The 22,175-nt window shown below is 51.2% G+C and overlaps 1 protein-coding gene across 4 annotated transcripts in view; it reads left to right on the top strand.

Annotated features, from left to right (window-relative positions):
• Positions 1 to 10,386: 10,386 nt before the first annotated feature.
• The window catches only part of Cacna1a (calcium voltage-gated channel subunit alpha1 A), a 231,115-nt gene continuing 219,326 nt past the window's right edge, over positions 10,387 to 22,175 (top strand). For all 4 annotated transcript variants that reach the window (XM_052166367.1, XM_052166368.1, XM_052166366.1 and 1 more), the window contains exon 1: positions 10,387 to 10,879. In XM_052166367.1, the coding sequence (XP_052022327.1) occupies positions 10,581 to 10,879 (299 nt within the window). In that variant the 5' untranslated portion in view covers positions 10,387 to 10,580. The remainder of the gene's footprint in view (positions 10,880 to 22,175) is intronic.

Genomic DNA, 22,175 nt, shown 5'->3' with positions numbered 1-22,175 from the left:
CGCTTCTAAGTTCAGTGCTGTGCCAGTGAGAATTCTATACACAGCCACACGACTTTTTTTTTTTTTTAAAGATTTCTTTTCTTATTTGTGTGTGTGTGTGTGTGTGTGTCTGTGTGTATGTGTGTATGTGTGTCTGTGTGTATAGCCCTCGGAGTCCAGAACAGGGTGTCAGATCCCTGGAGCTGGCGTTACAGGCAGTGGGGGTGGGAGCCTCCGGATGTAAGAGCTGGGAATTGATCACAGTCCTCAGGAAGGCAGCTGAGGCTCTTCCACTGTGGTGTCTCTTCAGCCCTAGTCACACTGTTTAGGGGCATGAAGAGACTTTCCAGCACATACGTCTCTAAAGCTTACTTCCGGAGGCAGATTGCAGTTTTCACAGCTGTCCGCATGTTGTTCTGTGTTTTCTCTATTACAATGGCTGCTTTCCCAGAAGACAGTGGCATCCACACTCCCTTCCCTTGATGAGGTTTTGTGACTCACTGGACAGAACAATCAGAATCGATGCCTCATCACTTCCCAGTGTTAAGTCGCAAGGGAGGCTGCAGATATTGACTTCTTCCAGGGAGACAGAAAGCTTGGAATTTCTGAACTGGCACTTTTATCCATTTACCCTGACCTCACAGTGTGAAGGCCCCAAATAGAGAGACCACACAAAGACTGAGGGACTCCAAACCCTACTGCTTGGGCCTTTCCAGGCTCTGCGATAGACCCGTGACTGGGGAAACCTTTTCTGTGTAGCCTCTACCACCATTTGATTATATTGGCATGAGATGGTTGGGGAGCACAACCCAGCTGATTCTGGTTGGTGACTTGAAGCATAAACTATAATGACTGCTCGGCACAGCTTGGGTATTACTAGGTTTGAGCTGTTTCATGCAGCTGTAAGTAGCTAGAAGATCGCTCATGCACCCTTTCTCAGAAAACTACTGCAGGGTGCACTCCAACACAGTTGGGGAGTAAATTTAAAGAGAAAGACAGGATCCAGAAGGAGACATGGAGGGAGGGCCTCTTCCAGATGACAGAGGGAGAGTCCAGGTACAGGAGGCGAATCAGAGAGGACGCCAGGCCATAGGGAATCAAGTGTGTGTGGAGATTCACCATCAAATTAGATGTTAGTGGTAGAGGAAGAAACGTTTTAAATTAGGACAATATGGTTGACCCCAAAGAAGAGTAAAAGAAAAGGAAACGTGGTCATTATTTCTTCTCTTGAGAATGCTTACCACCTGGATCTGCTCCATTATATAATCATGGAGTTTTCCTAACTTATTTTTTACTTAATATTTGGTTGTAGTATATGTATGTGCAAAAACTTCTGGGGGGGGGAGTCAGAGGTTGACATTAGGTATCCTCCAGTTTAAAAAATTGTATTGCATGTGGGTATTTTGGCTGTATGTATGCCTGTACACCATATGTGTGCAGTGTCACAGAGGCCAGAAAAAGTGTTGTATCCCCTAAGACTATTATTACAAGGAGTTGTGAGGCACCTCATTGGTGCTGGGATCGAACCTATGACCACTGAAAGAGCAGTCAGTGCTGAGTGTCTCTCCAGCCTCTACACTAGCATGGCCACACCCAGCTTTTTGCTAGGGTTCTAAACTTAGGTTTGCACAGCAAGCATCTTACTGGCAGATTCATCTCCCAGCAGCGCCTCTCCTCAGCTCTATGAGAAAAGAATATTGAGCAGATATAGAGTTGGGAGGGACATCCGGGGTTCAGGAAGAAAAGAGAAAGCCCTCGTCTCCTGTGCCACACCTATGGTGCGGGCTGAGTTGGGATAGTGTGCTGGCTTGTGGCATCCGGTTCTCTCCTCTGGAATTGTTCCTGGAAACTCCTCACTGCCACATACATGTTCAGGGGGAAGCAGCTTACACTCCAACCTCTTTCTAAGCTCGTGGAAGGCTAATGCTTGTCCCTAGGGTCTATGCCACTTGGCCTCATATGCCATATGTTGTCTAAGACCAGTTTGGGGGCCCAGAGAAATGATTCAACAGGTAGAGGTGCTTGCCACTAAGTCTGGTGACTTGAGTTCAATTCTTGGGACTGATGTGGTACAAAGAAAGACTCCTGAATAGTTACCTCCGACATGGACACTGTGACACTGCACTCACCCACATACATACATACATACACACACATAACACATACATACATATACATATGCATTCATACATACATACATGCATGCATACATATATACACACATGCATGCACGAATACACACATATAAACATGCACACATACTTATATATACATGCACATATATCTACATATACATGTATACATACACACATACACACATGCATACACACATACAAACATACACACATATATATACATACATGCATACATAAAACATACATAAATTTAATACAATGTTAAAGATCAGTTTAAATACAACAGTGACAGGAAAAATACTATTTAACACTGGGCAATTTCAAGTAGTTAAAAGAACGAAGTTAATTTACAATGTGATGATCATAAAAGGGCGTGGGTCACAGTGACAGGGAAAAGGGTTGCTGTTGTGTGTGACCATCTTTTGTGCAGCTGCTCATTCTGAGTCCCCGCAGCTCTGTGCTGGTTCCTCTTTCTTACCGCACATGCAGTGCCTTCCTACACACTGCGTGTTCCCTCATTCTGTTTGTTTATCCCCCATTCTGTCACCGTTCAGCTCGGACACCGCCATCTTGGACTGTGGCTACAAAAGGACTGGGCACATAGCAGGTGCCCGGAAAGGCAATGAGCCGTGTGCACACACAGCTTTCTCTTGCTAACTGTTTACATTTTCTCTTTTCCTTAAAGTTCAGACCTCCAAAAAGTTGAACAAATAGCACGAAGAATTCCTGCATGTCTTTTGTCCAATGTCTTCAAATGTCAGCCTTTCCTACGTACACTTGCTAGCTCTCTCCCTCTATCTTCTTGGGCTACTAAGAGACTCAGTGGCCCTTTAACCTTAGAAACAGTTTCCTGAAATAGATCCATCTCTCGCACAGGCACAGAGGAAATGGCCACGCCCGGGAATTAGCATCGATACCTCATTACCCAACCTGCCGGGCACCAGCTGTGCCAGTTACTGTCCTGTGTGGCATCATCAGATCTGTGGTTGAGCTACCGTCAGGTTTTCCTTAACTGCGATGGGTCACTCAGTCTTCACCTGAACTTACCACATCATTCCTTCCTAAGACATGAGTTCTGTGCACACCCCTTCATTTGACCTTGATTGGAAACAAATCATTCACAGCCTGCGTTCTTGGCAAAGAGATGCAGAGCAGTGTCCAACAGACTCTGATTTATCCTGCTAACTCTGATTACTTGTCTGCCAGAACCACATTGCAGGGTCATTTACTAACAAGTGTCAGGCTGAGGCACACCCCAGTAGCCGAGCCTCTACCTAGAAATCCCCAGGTGAGGGGCAGGAATGTGGCTCAGTGGTTAGAGCATCTGCCTGGAATCCCCCAGCGAGGGGCACAGGTGTTGGCTCAGTGGTTAGAGCACTGTAGGCATATTTGGGACCATAGCCATTTCCAACCCAGGTGGGGGCATATGTGTGGGAACAGCTTTGGCACGGTGCATGTGTCATTGTTTCTCGGCTTCCTAACCATGATTTTTAGACATCCCAGATAGTTCTTGTACATTGTCTTAGAGGTTGGCAAAGTGCCTGAACTTATTTACTTTGACCAAAAAAAAAAAAAAAAAAAAAAAAAAAAAGATCCCATCATGCTGTGCAGTATCAAAGACCGGTTCCTTGGGGAGACAGCTTGTTCTAGGGTTCGGTGTTAAGGATCATCTTGGAGAGGCTCATCTTGCCTAGAACTAAGGAAGAGGTTAGAAAAGGGGGCAGGGCACCGCCTTGCACTTAAGAGTTTGAGGCAGGAGAATTGCCGAAAGTTCAAGGCGGTCTCAGACTCTGCTGAACTCATCATGTAGACCAGGCTGGCGTCCAAGTTAGATCTGCCTCCTCCTGCCTCCAGACGCTGGGGTTAGACATGCGTGCCCCCACACCCAGCTGGCCTTGGGACGCTGGGGTTAGACATGCGTGCCCCCACACCCAGCTGGCCTTGGGACTCTCATCCTCTGCCTCTAGAGACCCCGGAACTTAATATCAGCAGGTGTGCGGCCAGAACGACAGAGACCAGGTGCCTTGGGATTGACCCTTCTTGCAGTTCAATGGCTGGCTTTGCTGGCAACCATGTTAGGGGATGGAGATGAGATCTGGGCCTTTCTCGTGAGAAAATTCATCCTAGGGCTCCGTTCAGTCATACAACAGTCACAGCCAGTCATCACCTGACAAATGGACCCCAGATGACAGATGGATTCAAGATAGACCCAAGCCTGGGGCTTCCGGCCACCTGCTGTTAAACTCTGTCTGGCTAGGAGGTTAGTGAGAGTCCAAGGTTTTTCCCCTGGTTAACAGTAATCACTGGTGTTATTAAAGGCCCAGGATCTACCTATAGTAGCCACTTGAGATTCTATGAGAAATTAATTCCTTCATCTTAAAGAATTTCTCCTTATCTGCAAAATCAATGCCTGGTGGGAACGCCCCCAGAGCCCAGCACTCTTTAAGGCGAATAAGTTAAATTCTCTGTGGAAAAGAGTTGTTGCACAACAAGATTTTGCTAGGCATGGCACATACACTTTTGATCGTAGTATTCTGGTGCAGGGCCACGCAGATCTCTGTGAGTTCAAGAACAGTGGCTTCTGCATAGAGAGTTTCAGGCCCCAGGACTGCACAGTGAGACTCTGTCCCCAAACAGACAAAAATGAACATAGAAACAAATTGAAAAGATGATGGAGAGAGGGGAGTTGGGATCATCCTCTAGGGGCTTTGCAGAAGGACAGTTAGGCCAAGCAGTAAAGAGCTTGCTGAGCAGGCGTGAGGACTGGAGGTCAATCCCCAGAACCCATGTAAAAAACTGAGCATACGGTAGTGAGTGCTGCTAATCTCAGCTCTGGGGAGGTGGAGTCACGGAGGACCCTGGGGCTTGCTGGCTACTTAGTGAGATCCAGGCCAATAAGAGATGCTTTGAAAATCAACATTAAATAATAAGCGGTAGTTCCTCTGGCACACACATGTGCACACACATACATAAACAAAGGCATATACACATGTGCACCCAAACATACATGAACAAGGGCACACACACATGTGCACCTAAACATACATGAACAAGGGTACACACACACATGTGCACACACAGGCACACATGCATGTGTGTACCTATACATACATGAACAAGGCCACACACATGTGCACACACATGTGTGTACACCTATACATACATGAACAAGGGCACACATGTGCACGCATGTGTGCGCACCTACACATACATGAACAAGGGCACACACATGTCCACGTACACTTACACTAACATGAACATGGACAAACACACATGAGTTAGGGCTCGGCACTTGTTTGTTGTTGTTGTTGTTGTTGTTGTTATTTGCTTGTTTGCTTTTTCTTTTTGTAGGCATAGTCTTGTAGACCAGGTTGGCCTTGAGTGTCTGCTCCCTTTGCTTCTGCCTTCTGAGTGCTGGGATTACATGTGTGCACCACTACACTGGTTTTATGCAGTGCTGAGGATAGAACCCAGGAACTTGTGCACTCTATCGACTAAGCCACACCAAGCCTGGCCATAAATACATCAGCTAAGCCCATGCAGCCTGTTTATCTACTATGGGGACATAGGTGGGCAAGGGCCCTGGGGGACAGTTTGTTTGTCACCATGGAGGAAGGCTGAGGTTGGTGTTGGGACTCCCTGGTCAGAGTTGAAGAGGGGAACCCCTACAAATGACCATGAGATAAGTAGTGCTGCCAAGCCAGCGCCCAGCAGAGCCCAGCACCTAGAGGACTCAGCACCCGGAGGACTCAGTACCTGGAGGACTCAGCCCCTGAGGACTCAGCACTCAGAGGTCTCAGCACCCAGAGCCCTGATGAGATACAGAGCATTCTATTGAAATCTATCACACACACACCCTCACCCCCACTGCTGCACCCACCATATGGAGCTCAGTAAATTATCACGCCACAGTGCCAGGAGCATGGCCCAGCAGGTAGGACATGCTCTCAGTATGCATGAAGCTCTGCGCTCTACCCCAAGACCTGGGCTTGGCAGCACATGCCTGTGATGTCAGCACTTAGGAGGTAGAGGCAGGAAGATCAGAAACTTAAGGCCATCCTTGATTATCTGATGAGTTTAACGACAGCCTAGGATACATGAGGCCCTGTTTCAAAAAGGTAAATAAAACACACAAGAACTCTAAGAGCCAAGCATGCTGCCTCGAGTCTGTAAGTCCCACAGAGAAGAGGCTGAGACAGGAGGGCCAGCCGAGAGTTCAAGGACAGTCTGGGCTACGTGAGACCCCAACTCCAAAAAAAGAGAGCATTTTTATTTTATTGTTAACTTATGTTACTGTGCAGGCATGACACATGCGCCTGGTGTGTGCACAGGGCAGCACACATGTGGAGGCCAGAGAACAATTTGGGGAGTGGCTTCTCTCCTTCCATCCTCATGTAGAAGATCACAGGGATCTGACTCAAGCAGTAACATGAGCTTTGCAGGGTGAGCGCCGTTCCCGCTGAGCCGTCTCACTAGCCCAGGCTTTTGTTTTTTATACGAGCAAACTTTGCAAAATAAACACATTTGTGCAATTTTCATTCACAGAGAGATACTTCTAAAGGGTCCCTCTAGGCCAGTCACTTCTTTACCACCAATGTGGTGGCCACTTCACTCTCCCAAATGACAGCAAACTTCTGCTCAGATTTGAGTTTGTTTGGGAAACAAACTCTCAGTCAGGTATGAGCAGCAAGCATCCTTTCCGACTGAGCTATCTTGTCAGGCCAGTTGTGCATAATTTCTGTTCTATAAAGTTCAAATCCCAGGGCTGGGGAGGCAGAGTCTGGAAGATGTCTCAGGTTCACCCACCAGCCAGCCTTGTCTACCTGGCAAACTGCAGGCCAGTGAGGCGCTGAGGAGAACAGTCGAGCAAAACAAAGCAAAACCTGATGTCAACCTCTGTCCCCCAGTCAGTCAATCAGTCAATCAATTGTCAGTCAATTCTTTAATTAAAAAGGTGGGTGGCACCCGAGGAACAATATCTAAAGCTGTCCTCTGTCTCCATGTGAATTTGTATACATGTGCTTGACCATCTCTGTGTATGTGCATATACATACATACATACATACATACATACAGACAGACAGACAGACAGACAGACAGGGTGGGGCTACTCTGGAGACTGTGTGGAACCTTTATTCCAGGACTCCATCATCCTCCAGATCCACTCTGGTCTAAACAGCTCAGGGGTTTCAGACACCCCTGCAGGGTGGAGGTGAATCTTAACAACTGTCTGGGAAAGGCCCTGCAAGGAGCCTCTCTGGTCTCCTAATCTCCTTGGGCTACAGTGAAAAGCAGAACAGGGTCAGATGTAAACATCATGGAGGTGTGGTGAGTGCCCTGAGCCCCCTCGCACAGCTCTGCCCCTGTGTAAACTTATACCACACCTACTGTATAAAATTCTTTGTTGTAATTCATTTATATGCTTTGTTGTTTGAGGCAGGATTTGACTAGCTTAAAGTGTACCCTGGAGCCCAGGCTGTCCCTGAACAATCCTCCTGCTGCAGCCTCTTGAGTGACAGGTGGGTACCACCATACCTGGCTTGTTTTGACAAATTAGAAAATCTTAAAATGCACAGGACTAGGAGTTTCTATACAGACATGACATCATTCTAGAATGTTCCAAATGAAGTCAGATACTGTGTGTGGGCCGAGCAGGCTTTAACTAGCTGAAGAGTCTTCTTGGCCTCTCCCTCTCCCCCTTTCATGTTCCACTTTCCAGTCTACACACATTTAGGCTTAGTGAAATTCATGATAAATCACAATGCCCCTGCCTCAGCCTCTGAGTTCCATGATAGCAGGCCTGCACCTAAAAAAAAGTTTCTTTATTATTCATACAATTTAATTGCATTTTAAATTGTGTGCGTGTGTATGGGGGTCAGAACACATCTTGTGAGAGTTGTGTTTCTTCCATCACATGGGTTCTCAGAATCCAACTCATGTTGGCAGGCTTGGAGGCAAGCCCTTTTACCCAGTGAGCCATCTTGCCGGACCCTGAAATCCATTCCTTCTTTTTAAAACTTTATTATTTCATTTGATATGTATGAGTGTTTTGTTTGAACGCGTGCCTGTGCACCCTGTGCACACCTGGTGCCCACGGAAGCCAGAAGATGGTGCTGGATTGCCTGGAACTGAGGTTAGAGTTGGTTGTAAGTCACCATGTGGGTGCTGGGAATCCAACTGAGGTCCTTTGGAAGGGCAGCCTACACTCTGCCTTCTAAGCCACCTCTCTAGCTCCCCAAACTATTTCTTGGTACATCTGCTTTGGAAGACAGTTTCATATCCTATAAACCCGAAGCTACTCCCCGAATAGAACCTGAAACACTGCCCATCCTCCATAGGCAGGTGAGGTCACAAGCCTATGGTGTCTCAGGTGATGCTGTACTGTGGCCCCAAATAGAGAGAACCCAGATGCCCACTAAAAAAAGAAAGGGGGCAAGCAAAGAGTATTATACAGCAAAGAAAATGTATCACCCACGGGTTCTGCAGAATGACGCTTATTATGAGATAAAAAAAAAAAGCAAAACGTAACTCCTGCCGAGGAAGGCATGCCAAGGTCATAAATAAAGCTAAAAGAATTAGTGGAATGCTCCAGCAGAAGTTATACTGGCTCGCCACCCCACCCCCCACCCCCCAGGCCTGTGGGCGAGTTTCTGCGGAGCTGGCTTCCAGGAGGGTTTATTTGCAGCAATTCCTCAACTTGTTCATTTGTGATTTATGTAGTTTTATCTGTGTTCATGGAGTTTCCAAATTGTGTGTGTGTGTGTATGTGTGGGCAGGTGGGGGTGATCCGAGTGCCTTATAGAACAGGGGCCAAGCCGACCTAGGCCAGCGCTCCCCCCACCCTACGACTAGGTGAGTGGTCAGCTTCCAGGAGCTCATAGGTGCTGCTACCAGGATCTCCTAAACATTAGCTTGGATTGGACCTTGGGACCCACAGCCTTCCTAGAAGTGCCCCAAACTGTCCTTCTAGTGTGTATAAACTGTCTTCTGCTCAACAGACCCACATTAGTTCAGCGATGGCCACCGGCATCAAGTCTCCAGAGCAAACCCTCTGGTCTTTTAAGTTTCTTCCTTCCTGCTGGGCACGCCTCGTTCTAGGCAGCGACGCGGACCTCGGGTGGCAGGCAAGGTCCCCTGTGCGGGAGGACTCTGTCCCGACTTCCCCCTGCGCGCCTGGCCGCGCCTGCTCCCGCGCCGGTGATTGGTTGCGCGTGTCGCCGGGTGGGTCTTGCTCTAGGGCGCAGGGCCGCGATCTAGCCCCGGCTCCCGGCCGGGCAGCTCCCTCCTCGCACCCCGCACCTCTTCCTTCAGCGGAGCTGGGGGGAAGGGAGGGAGGCGCCCGGGGGTGGGATGCTGCCAGGCTCTGCCGCAGCCCGAGCCGCTGCCGAGCGGCGCGCACCGCCCTCTCTCGCTCGTTCGCTCGCTCTCTCGCTTCCTTCCCCCCGTGGGGAATTTTCAAGACTGCGCTGCTGCAATTTCACCCCGGCCGAGGCTGCGCCGCGCCTGGCTGCGCGCACACACGCTTCCGCGCGCAGAGGAGCCGGCCGCTGCTGAATCAGGAGGAAAACAGATCGGCTTTTTTCAAAGCCGGGGACCAGCGGCTCCCTGACGCCTCCGAGCCCCGCCGCGCCCCTGCGCCCCGCTCCTTCGCCCCCCGCTCTCCAGTCGGGTTGGATTTGGGGGAGGGGCTGCAGCGTTTTCAGGAATTTTCTATTCTTTCCAGGTCTAGGAAAGTCAGCAAAACAGACGGACAAATCCTTCGCTGTCACCCTCTTCCTATAGCAAAGACCTGGTTTTGATTTTTTTGGTTATTTAATTTTTTCTTCTTTTCATTTTATTTTATATTTTACTAATGGGCCGAGTCCACGCCTGTAGCAAGATGCCAAGCTGACCCGGACCTCGGAGGAATTTGAAGCTAGTCGCTGCGTCCCAGGGAGGGGGGGACGTCCTTCGCTTAGACTTCGCGTTTTAAAGGGGGTGTGCATTGGAGCGTTGCTTTAAAAAAAAAAACTGATCTTTTTACACTATTTTTTTTAACTGATTTTTTTTTTAACTGAAAAAAAATTTTTTTTCTTCTCCGGAGTGGGTGGCCGGGGATCGCCTGGATCGCGTCCCCGGTTATTTTTGCCGCGCCCCTCCCCCGCGCCCCGCCCCCGCGCCCTCCCCCGCACCCCTCCTCCCGCCCGGGGTCACCGCCTCTGCCGGCATGTCCCGAGCCGCGCTCCCCGGCTCGGCCGGGCCGTCCCTCTCGTGAGCCCCCCGAGCCGAGGCCGGGCGCCGCCGCCCGATGGGCTGGGCCGTGGAGCGTCTCCGCAGTCGCAGGTGCAGCCGCCGTCCCCACAGCCCGGCCAGCCTGAGCAGCGGCGGCGGTGGTGGTGGTGGTGGTGGCGGTGGCCGTGGCTTCCGCAGCGCTCGCCGCAGCAACAGCAGCCGCCGCGTAACCCGAGGCCCTTTGCTCTTTGCAGAATGGCCCGCTTTGGAGACGAGATGCCGGGCCGCTACGGCGCAGGCGGAGGAGGCTCAGGGCCGGCCGCCGGGGTGGTCGTGGGCGCCGCGGGCGGCCGAGGAGCCGGGGGCAGCCGGCAGGGCGGGCAGCCCGGAGCGCAGAGGATGTACAAGCAGTCGATGGCGCAGAGAGCGCGGACCATGGCCCTCTACAACCCCATCCCTGTCCGCCAGAACTGCCTCACGGTCAACCGCTCCCTGTTCCTCTTCAGTGAAGACAACGTGGTGAGAAAATACGCCAAAAAGATCACGGAATGGCCATATCCTTTTGCCCCAGCCCGGGCGGCTGCGCCTCCCCTCCTCCTCCTCTTCCTCCTCCTCCTCCTCCTTTTCCTCCTCCTCATTCTCCCTCTGCGGGCCTGGGAGAGAGACCTGGGGGCTGATGGGAGCTGGGGGGCTTCTCGGCGGCTAGAGGCTGGAGATGGGGGGCCCGGTAGCTGACGGAGGCAGCCTCCAGGCCTTCTAGGCTGCAGCTGCAGAGTGAGCCTGCGAGTAGTTAGGAGGCTTGGGACTCGGGGAGTGAGTGGTTCCTTGTGAAGACCGAAGGTCTGGACCCTGGGTCGTGCAGGGACACTGATGGGGCCTCTTCCGATGGGGTATGACTTCTGATGGAGCCCTAGCTGGGCCAGTGCCTGGACAATTAGGGTCACAGGGTAGGAGAACCCATACATGGAATAGTACCCCGATCTCTCAACCCTGGCCTTCCACCCAAGGTGGGATTCTCAGGCCTAGGGTAGAGGATACCAATGTGGCCTGGCAGTGGAGAAGCCCTCCCTCAGGTAGCGGCTCTGGGTGGGCCACCAGCTGCATCTGGGGACTGCCTTTTTTTTAGTGGTTTGAGGGACACATCTTCAGAATCCCTGTGTGCAACTTCAACCCCCCCCCCAGATCAGAGCCCCCTCAGCATTATCTTTTGGGGTGTAAAGAAACACATTGGCATCCACCAGGTGAGGCCCTCGGCCTGAGAAGATTTGAGGTGGGTTGTTTCGGTATGAGGGAAGGCTGAAGGAAGGAAGAAGTGGGGACTCTTCGCAGGGCTGCTTGTGGACTTGGGATTAGCTTCTCACACACTGGGGCCCTGGGAAGAAACATCGGCCTCCACATAGACATCTTGGGCAGGTAGGCAATCCCCCTTCCATAAAAGACCCAGAGGAAAATGGCAAGGAGCCGTTCTTCCTCTGCCGAGACTGGTTGCACACACAGTGCCCCTGATTCCATGAACGTGGAAAAGGACTGGCTCGGCATCTGGGGAGATGCAGGCAGGCGCGGGTGGGTAGAGTTGAGATTTCTCTGCCGTCTAAGCATGACCCAGATTCCTGGTGTGGGGGACACACCCTGCTCCCCAGGCTGGCTGGCCACCCTGCTACGCCCAAATGTGCCTCTTGGCTTTTTCAGGCTCCAGTCTGATGAGGGCCAGAATTATCTGGGCTGGTCAGGTCCGTGAGAGTTTGCAAGGGGTCTGTAGCTCCTCGTAATGGGTGGGGTCCTTCCAGCTCGGCAGAGCTGGCCTCTTGGAGTTCCTGCTCAGAGAGCACAGAGGGGTGCGTTCCCTTCTGGGGCCTCCAGATGGTCGGTTCCTGGGGCTGTGAAATTATATCAAGAGAGCAGGAGGGTTTGGAGTATGTGGTTTACTTGGAGGCCAGTGGAAATTAAGATTTATGTAGTGGAAGACCTTTTTTTGAGGGATGTTTCCAGGACCACAGTGTAATCGGTACTTCAGATAGGTGCCAGGATTTTGCCCCTGAATTCCTCCTTGCAAAGGTTGGTCCTGAAGGCTGGCAGGGTGCCCTCCCAAACATTCCAGCCCAGTAACATGTTCAGAGGATGCGTGACTTGAGAACACACACTGGAAAGAATGGCTGGGGCTTGGAGGATGTCAGGGGGGTCTGAACACAACTTCAGATGGCCCAGGGGCTGCCGTGTTGGGGAAGCCGTCACTGGGACTGACGGGCTTTCTTCTTGAAATGGTTTTCCCCCTTTCTGTAGCCTGACAAGAGGAGGCAGAAGAGTTGGGGGGGGGGGCTCAGTTGTCCTTAGCTCACCCCTGTCCATTCTGGATGCAGCAGTCCTAAGAGCTGTAGGTGATGCCCCTCACAAGAGGCGCGTTTGGACTGAGCCCTGGGCACTATGAGCGATCCCAACCTTGCTTTTTGGCTAGTTGAGGCCTCACTTTCACTGGGTAGCTTTGAAATGAGTATGTGCAATTTCCCGCCCTCTCTGCAGAGCCTCTGTTCCCTTGCTGGCCTGAAGAATCCAACACTGTTATACAGCCCCACTCCCATCCCAGACCCAGCAGTCTCTAAGCCAGGTCATCACGCACGGAGCTGCTTCCGGGAGGGCTGGGGAGGGAGGGACAGAAGACCTGAGGCAGTTCCATCAAGAAATTCAGGCCAGTGGGAGGGACAGCACAGACTTGCCTGGGAGTCAAGAAAAAAATCCAAATACTATTGGCATTGGGAAAAAAAAAGCGCTTAAGTAATTTCTCTAAACTCTTTTTAGGAAGGTGAAGACAGGGACTCATGTGGTTCAGGCTGGCCTCAAACTCTCTACATGGCTGAGGAGAATTGGAGTCACAACACGAGCCTTACTTGGTGCTGGGCCCGGAACCAGGGTCTCACGCATGCGCGGCAAGCAGTTTAGCCCCTGAAACACATTCGGAATTTTTTAGAATAAAGCCTAAGATGTATACAGGCAAGCATAAGAGCTGAGTCTGGCACCATTGATGAATGTGCATCCTCCAGGCCAAAGGACTTCAGTCTTCCCCTCCCTGGTCACACCGGAACAAGATCAGCTGACCTTCTAACCTCCATTTACGCATCATGTAAAGGGGACTGGAGCAGTGATCTTTTGTACCTAACTGCTCCATGGGCACCTTTAAGGTGTTTTCTCATGCTGCATGCAAGTGCATCCAGAATGTTACTATGTGGTGGCCTCTGGGATGTTTATCATGGGCCTTTAGGGGTGTTCTATTCTTTCTGTTGTTTTCCTCGGAGCTGGTCTTGGCGTGTCCTGACCCCACCCGTTTCTAATGTGTGGAGCAGGGAATGCTTTCGGAGATCAGTTTACTGAGGGCTGTAGGACCATATGAACAGTGGCCATCTTTGCTGTTTTTGGAGGGGAAGGGATTACAGGACTATGGAGTTGACTGTGGCCAGGGAATCTTCCTCCTACCTGCGAGTTCCAGTGTAGTCAGCTGCTAAGGGTGAGCCTTGCTCTCTCTCCACTTTGGGACAGTTGACCACATTAGTTCCATCCTCTCTGCCTCCCAGCAGCCCAGGTTGGAGGCTAACCTCCTGAAGAGGTGTCCTTGCATCTGGGTAAGAAACTCCTAGTACAGTGTGTAACCTGCGACGTTCTCTCAGTGACTGCCTTGAGCGAGCGGCATATACCTTCACTCCTGGGCCCATTCATAGGGAGTCTGATTAGAACGTAGAGAAGACGGGCCGTGATGGCCCCCACAGAGCTGGGATTTGTTGACTCCATAAGAGGAACCTCAACTTTCCTAGAGCGTCCCCTCAGGCTGCCACCTGCTCCATCAAAGGACAGTGGCATCTCCCCACCCCACCCCCGCCCCCTGATGCTAGTGTGCCTCCCTGCGCTGGCTCTGACCCTCTGACCGTTCACTCTTCAGTGCTGGGGCCCCGGTTTGTGTGCCTCACCACACACTGGCCAAGTTCGTTAAACTTGAGGAGGAGCCTAGAGCCACCACTGTATCAGGGGATGTGGGCACTGGCTAATTAGCTCTCCTCCGGAACAGCAAAGTGTGATAGGACTCCCCCCACCCCACCCCCACACACCCAGAGATGCAACAGCCAGTGGTCAGATACTTGGCCTGACCTGGAACATAAAATGTTCTAGAGAGTTTGACTGAGATGGAGAGATGTTTTGCGCCATAGTTTCTCTACTATATGCACTCGCCAGGAGTTTCCAGAGAAGCCATCTGGGAAGTAGGAATTATCCTGGCTTTGCCACTGGGAAGTTTATTCCACAAAGGTATGATCCCTCACCCCCAAATCTCTGAGAATCTGAAGAGATCTGGAAGCAAAACCAAACTGGCTCAGGATCTGTGTGGCCTTTTGAGGTGCTGGGGTGGGACCCCGCATGTCTCGCGTGTGGGGGAAACCCAAGCCCCAGCTCTTGTGCAGCTCACTTGGCAAGCATCAGGGTCGGGTTTGAAGCAGAAAACCCAGTGTGTTTAAGGAAGGTCTGCCGGTGCGGTCCCACCCCCACCCGCACCCTCCACCCTGCTAGGAATATGAAAGAGGCAGAAAGAAGGTCCTGATTTAACTGTGGCGTTCAGCTTAGAATTTTCTGACTTCACATGAGGCTGGAGAAAGGACATCCAGGCAATGCCCTTTGTAATCGGGATTTTGACTTGTGGTCCTATCTTGGGCTAGCAGTGTATGGTCTGGTGACAGCTTGTCATGCTGGACAACTGAACAGAGAACAGTGCTAGGTGACCAGTGACGGCAAGGGTGATGGCTGCCTTGGGCTCATTGAGGGGCTGTGGGGCTAATTCAATGATTTCCGTTTATTCTTCAAGATGTGGTTCCACCACAGGCAAAGGAACATCTGGGTCTTAGGTTTGTAGGCTTCTTTTCTTTCATTGATGTGATGGGTCTGTTCTGTCGTTGGCCTTGGGATGTGGCTCAGGATTCTGCCTTTCCGTCAGGAGCTCTTTCCCGCCCCGCCTCTTTGAGACAGGTCTCACTACATAGCTCATATTGATTTTGAACTCATGGCCCTGATGCCTCGGTCTCCAGAGTGCTGGGATTGTATCCAGTGTGCTTGGGGAGGGGGGGCGGTTCTGCTGCCAGCCGAGGGCTGTGCTTGGGGTCAGCAGGTCATCTTAGCACATCCTGTGGTCTGTTGCCTTCCGCTTAGAAAGCAGGTTTACCGAGGTGTGATCTCTTTGTAACAGGCTCTGTGTTCCGTGTGTATTGTTTGGTGAGTTTTGACAGATACGTAGGCTGCGGAGCCACTGTCCTATTTGACATACAGAACAGCTCCATCTCCCCAAAATATTCCCTGTTCCTCTTCTGAGTCAGCACCTCACATCTCCAGTCCCTTGTGACCTGTGACCTCATCTCCTTTTCTAGAGTTCCTTTTTCTTTTTCTAGAAGGCTCTAGAAATAGAATCGTGCGTTACCTTTTTTTTCCCCCCTGCAGTGCTACGGATGGAACCCTGAGCCTTCTATACAGTAGGCATGAGCTCCACCATTGAGATACAGCCCTAGGTCTTGATTTTCTGAGGCAGTCTCTCGATCTGTCTGTCTTCTTGATCTCCTGCATCCCTGCGCTGGGAGACAGGCAGCACTGACTTTCCAGAGGTTGGCTTCTTTCTGGGCTGTAGTAGCCTGAGTATCATTAGCTTGTCCCCAGTCCCACCCACTAGATCCCCTTCTCATTAGGTAATCCTGGCTTCCCCAAAACTCACTGTGTAGACCAGGCTGGACTCAAATGCACAGAGATCCACCTGCCTCTGCCTCCTGAGTGCTGAGAGTAAAGCTGTGTGCCACCCCACCCTTCCAGACTCTCCCTTTTAATTGCTAAGTAGTCGTCAGTGGATGGGCTACAGTTTGTCTTCCCAGTGGAAGGACATGTTGGATATCTCCAGTGTGGGTGATTATAAACAGAGCAGTTGTTAATGCCAGTGTCTGGGTTTTATTGGGAACACTGTGGAGATATATTCCATTTCTCATTGGTAAAGGCCCAGGTTTGGGATGGGTGGGTTTCCTGGTAGGAACAGGCTTAATTTTGCAAGAGTTGAGATGTCTGAACTGTCCTCCAGAGTAGACACAGGGAAACGTCCACTGTCTGTCATCCCTCAGACCTGAGGTCCTGAGCTCCACACCAACGAATGGTCTCATGGGGTTGGTGGTGGTGGGGAGATCAGACACCGAGCCTTGTAAGGGACAATGGTTAGATGCCGTAGCTGGGCTTGTACTCAACAGCTCTCTGCTCACACTAGAAGAGCTGCCTGCAGTAGCAAAAAGTCAGGCTCCATCACTCCATTGTCTTCAGCAGATCTGTGCTGGCCAAGTCACCTTAAACATTTGTTGAGTGAGCGCAAGGAGAGCCTGTCTTCACCCACAGGCTCTCTGCCGCAACATCTGATTTGGCCTTATGCTGATATTTTCATGTTCCAGGTTTTCAGGGCAGAAGCCTGGGAGCTGTGAACAAGGCTGTTAAGGCAGGGAAGGCCTCGTTAGTGGTGCTTGGGCAGTGGAAAGCAGGGCCTCTGGAGATGGAAAGCAGGCTGCCTGCCGGGCGCTTGGTGCACACCCTTGCTCTCCGCTGCTCCTCAGAATGAGCCGCGTATGAGTTTTCTCTCTGGTGGAGTCACTGCCAGGAGGCTACTTGGCCTGCTCTCATGCCGCTAATATATTTCCAAGAAGAATCTCTTGAGCAAGGGACCATGAGCCCCGAAGAGGACAGAGGGGAGAGAAAGCCCTTGAGGGGCTGGAGATGTGGCTCAGAGGGTGCCTGCCCACCATGCACGACGCCTTGAGTTCCTTCCCCAGCACTGTAGAAACAGACACTTCAGCGCACACCTGTGACCCCAGCATCCAGGAGGTGGAGGCAGGAGGATTAGAAATACTAAGTCATCCTGGGCTACATAGCCAGTTTGAGACCAGTCTGGGCTACATGAGGATCTGTCTCAGACAAGTGGAAACCTCAATAGAACAAAAACAAACACCAGGCAATGCCTTGGCATGTGAATGGACCAGCCTTGGGTGTTAGATTCCTTGAAGCTGCCCAATCTCTGGTGTTGAGGGCCTCAGTTTCCACGCTTTGGGTTGTGAGGAAGCTGCTTCTGATAGCGCATTGAAAGGCTCTTGGGGTAAGGGTGCGGGGTGCTGCTGAGAAAATGGTTGGGATGCCAAGAACATTCCAAAACATACGAAGAGAATCCAGAGTCATTCCATTCTGTCTTCAGTAAGTAGTTTTGGGGAGTGTGTGCGTGTGCGTGTGTGGTGTGTGTGTGTGTGTGTGTGTGTGTGTGTGTGTAGACAGGATTTCATGTAGCTGAGGCTGGCCCTTGAACTCCTTATCCTCCCCACCTCTGCCTCCCAAATGCTGAAATAATAACCTTGGGCTCCCATGTGTGGTTCCTGCTGTTGCGTGTTGTGTCCCCGAGACCGGCCTGCGAGGCAGACCACTACTGTTTCTAACATATCCCTCAAACATTGTGCGCATCCCTGATTCTTTCTGGAAGCTTTCAGGGAAAGGTTTAAAAAAAAAAAAAAAAGAAGAAGAAAACAAAACAAAACAAAAAAAGCCTCCCGTCCGTCCGTCCGTTTGGCCCACTTTCCAATTCCCTTCGGTCTAAGATAAAATTACTTCCCTTCCGCTGCTCAGTCCCTCCCTCTGCTCCGTCCCTCCCTCAGGGGTGACAGGGTGAGGGTTTGAACTGTGTAATTAGCTTCCTGGAGCCTCCCTCCCACCCCTTGTCCTGTCCTTCAGAATGAGACCAAAGTCTCCAGCGGCTTCTGTGGCCATCCCTGGGTGCTCACTGTAGTCCTACCAGAAGAGCACTGCTCAGCTCTTGGATTAGAATTTGGGAGTTTCCTTGGTGTGGAAGACCCACCTATCAGGAGAATCATGAGTCTGGGGTCCGTCTCGGCCTTATAGCAGAAACCCAAACAAAACAGTGTATGTATGTAGAGTGTGCCCCCCAGAGTCTCAGCGTGGTCTCCCCTAATTATTCAAGAGAGTGAAAAACTCAAGGAATATTCTCGGAGGTTGGGCAAGGCAGGCAGACGGTGTGAGCCGCCCCCCCTCCTTACCTGCCCTGAGTTTTTAAGGTGCCTATCAGTTCTGGACAAATGACAATGTTGGTCTCTACTGATGCATTCTTGTCATTTTGGGGTGCTAGGGATTGAACTCAGGACCTCACATCCTTTGGTGTGTGTGTGTGTGTGTATTCATATGTACTCATAGATGAAGCGGTGTAGACATTTTGTTTTCTGAGACATGGTCACCCACAGGCCTGGAGCCTGTCAAATAGGACAGGCTGTATGTCAGGGGCTCTGGGATCCTTCTGTTTGTACTCCCCCAGTGCTTCAGTGACTGCACACGCCACCATGCTTGACCTTTTATGTGTGTTCTGGGAATTGAACTAATGTCCTCAAGGCAAGCACCTGACTGACTGAGCTCTCTCTGACCCATCCCATCAAGGGAATCCTCCTGTCCCCCTTCCTTCCCCCCACCCCACCCCCACCCCACCAGGTATGGAAACAGGGCCTTCCTAGTGAATGAATGCTTGTCCCGAGATCTCCACCGAGTGGAGCGGCACCCTCAACCCCCATTTCATCTTTTATTTTGAGAGAAGGTCTTATAATCTTCCTGCTCAGCTTCTGAGTGCCGCCAGCTCTTACAGGCACTTGATGGTTGGTTCAGACCGGCCGCCATGCTCCTCCCACTCCCTAGCCCTGGCACTGACAACATGGACTGACTTGGTGATCCTGCTGAGGAATACCACTCGCATTGCTAGGTGGGCTTTCCACTTGGGGCCTGTCCATTTTATTTGAATTAAACTGTAACCCAAGTATCAGGGCATGGCCCAGTGGAAGAGCTCTTGCCCCAGCGTAAGCCTTAGCACCTCCCCCTACTCCCAAATCAAAGGAACCGTGTTGAGGCTGAGCCCTGCTCCGTGGGATTGAGCAGATTCTGCCTGTCAAGCCATCACCTGTACAGTTTCCTGTCCTTAGAGTCCCAGGCCTGGGCAGGGCCGTGAGGTTTGTATTTGCTGCTGTGACACCTGGAGAGGGAACTGGGTTGGGAGAGAGGGAGAGAGGGAGAGCTGACAGGGTAGGGCAGAGCTGAAACGGATGGGGATGGGCAGGAGGCTGCCTAGCTGTGGACACTCCTTACACCTGTTGCCTATGGGCTTCCTGTTAGCTCGGTGAGGGCAGGGCTCCTTTGTCCAGGGAACCACAGGAGGGACGTAAGATACACAGGTGGCTTGGACAATCCCATTGTAAAAAGAATTGGACTCCATGATCTGAAGGCAGATTTAATGCCTAATTAATTGTGATCCCTCCTCTGTAGCCCTGGGGTTAGGATGCATGTTATTACAGCTCCTGATATTACTGTGTTACTCATTTTGGTTTTTTGGGGGGTGGGGGTGGGGTGAGGATGGATTCCAGGGCCTTGTGTCAGTGAGCCACACTCCTGAAGTGAGAAAACTGACTTGTCCCAGGCTCTCAGAGGTCCTTTGAATTGAACTGTGAGCCACACCGTGCTAGCTGGGAACTGAACTTGGATACTGCGCAGTCCCTCGAGTCCGGGCTTTGTTTCTGGTTGTGTGTAGCAGCAGGCTGTTTACTCTGCCTCTGCTCTCGGACATCCTGGGTTAGTTCAACTGTTTACATATCCCTGACGATGCACATTCTGGATGTTTCCAGTTTGGTGTGGTTTTACTTCTTTTGCCTTTTGGAGCACTACTGAAGTGATCCGTGGGTAAGTTCTAAGTCAAGGAATGAATGAATTCAGAGTGTTCTCTGAGCCTGTGCATGGGCATCAAGTTTCAGCTAGAGTCAGCTGAGAGCTGTCAGTGTTGAGAGGACAGCAGCCACCACACAGGCTAGTCTCTAGCAATCTCTTAGTTCACAAGTGGTTCTTCGGCAAGACTGGATCATTCAGTCAGTCCCTTGCCTGCGAGCGTGTTTCTGGGAACCCGTGGTTTGGGCCTTGGTGGTGGTGATGGCTACACAGAGGCATAGGGCAGAGTGGAGGACTTGAGTCCTCCCCCCAACCCCCTGCCTCCCCGCCCCAGACCCCTCCTCTGAGAGCCACTGGCTGGGTGATCTCAGATGAGTCTCCTGTGCCTTGTCTTCTGCAGTAACTGAGTATGTAAACTAGACTTCACCCTCAGAAGCTTAGACCTCAGCACAATGGGGGTAAGAAGTAAGGTCTGAAGGGTAACTAGGTAGAGATGGAGGCGTGGCTCAGTTATAGAGTTCTGCCCTAGAATCCCCCAGTGAGGGGCTGGGGCGTGGCTCAGACATAGCGACCCTGCCTAAAATCATCCAGTGAGAGCCTGGGGTGAGGCTTAGTGGTAGAGTCCCTTGCCTGGGATCCCCACGTGAGGGTTAGGGGTGTGGCTTGCTGTGTGGAGCTTCCCCTGGGCTCACCTCATGTACAGCAGAGACAGAATAGATGACTAGAACCTGAGGGTCCTGCTTGTGTGAATGGGTTAATGCCATTGTCAGGGTACTGGGCTTCCAGAAGCAGGATGATTTCCCCCCTAGTTCCCTGGCCTTCTCTGAAACCTTCTCTCTTGCCTTTCTGATGTCTGCCCTGGGCTGATGCAGTGTGATGACCCTCATAGATGTGCTTTTGACATCAGGCCCCAAAGCTTTGAGAAACGCGTTTGTTTTCTTCCTACATTACCCAGCATGTGATATTCCATTACAACATCACACAATGGCCGAGGGCATCGTGCAGTCGACGTATGGGGCTTTTAGTAGCTCTCTTCTCGGATGACTGACTGACTGACTGACTGACTGCATCCGTTCAGGTGGTACTTCCCACGGTGGGCAGCACTCAGCATAATGGACCCTTCGCAGGGAGATGGGTGGATGATGGACATATTTGGGCTTCTCTGGCCTGGTGCTTGGATTAGTAGTGTATGACACACAGTAGGTGTTCCATGCATTTCTGCTCTGCTCTGTGCCAAGCGCTCCTTTGGCACCTCTTATCTTATTGTTTGGCGTCTATGCTGGGTTCATCCACTGTCACTTCAGAATCTAAGGCAAAGGAAAGACAAAGTCTTATTTTCTTTTCCCCAAGTGCTGGGGAAGGAACCCAGCACTGCCTGCTGCACACGCTCTGCTGTGCACCAGACCTGCTGCCTGTCAATACTAGAATCTCATGGTTCACAAGCCCAGGCCAGATTTTCCCACCTCTCCACCATCTGTTTGTATGTTCCTAATCACTCCCTCCCGTTCCCTGTGACCCAATGCCAGACTCGCCTCACCCCCGACTGCTCCTCCTTCCTCTCCACATCCTTTCTCTGCAGCCTGCCCTGTCTCTATGAGTGCCTCTTTCCAAGGCATCTGATGCTTCAAAAACCTACAAACAGGGTCCTACAAGGCTTCAAGCTGTTTGGGCACTGAACAAATTGGGAAGAATTGGAAAGATTCCTTCCTGGCCTTTTACTACTTTTGCAAGTTTTCTGAGTGTGAGCGTTTGCCATTTCTATCAGTTTTAGTGTCACTGAAGCGGTGTCTGTTGTGGATCATGACTCGGGAAGAGGAGGTTCTGTGAACTTATGGGGGATGTATGGGTCCATGGACAGAAAGGACTGTGTGTCTTAGGTACTTTCGGACCAAGGCAACTTAGAGAAGGAAGTGTTTATTTGGGCTTCTGGTTCCAGAGGGAAGCACCCATCATGGCGGGGAGAAGAGCATCAGGCATGGCAGGAGCAGGAAGCCGAGCGATCACGTCTTCAAATATAAGCATGAAGTAGAGAGCAAACTGGAATTAGGGCAAGGGCACAATCTCAAAGTCCACTTGCAGTGGTGTACTTCCTCCAGCGAGGCTGCATCA

This window comes from Apodemus sylvaticus, chromosome 21 (assembly GCF_947179515.1).
Source record: "Apodemus sylvaticus chromosome 21, mApoSyl1.1, whole genome shotgun sequence".
Taxonomy (NCBI): Eukaryota; Metazoa; Chordata; class Mammalia; order Rodentia; family Muridae; genus Apodemus; species Apodemus sylvaticus.
The sequence above is the reverse complement of the archived record's forward strand: the minus strand, read 5'-3'. Positions and strand labels throughout refer to the sequence as shown.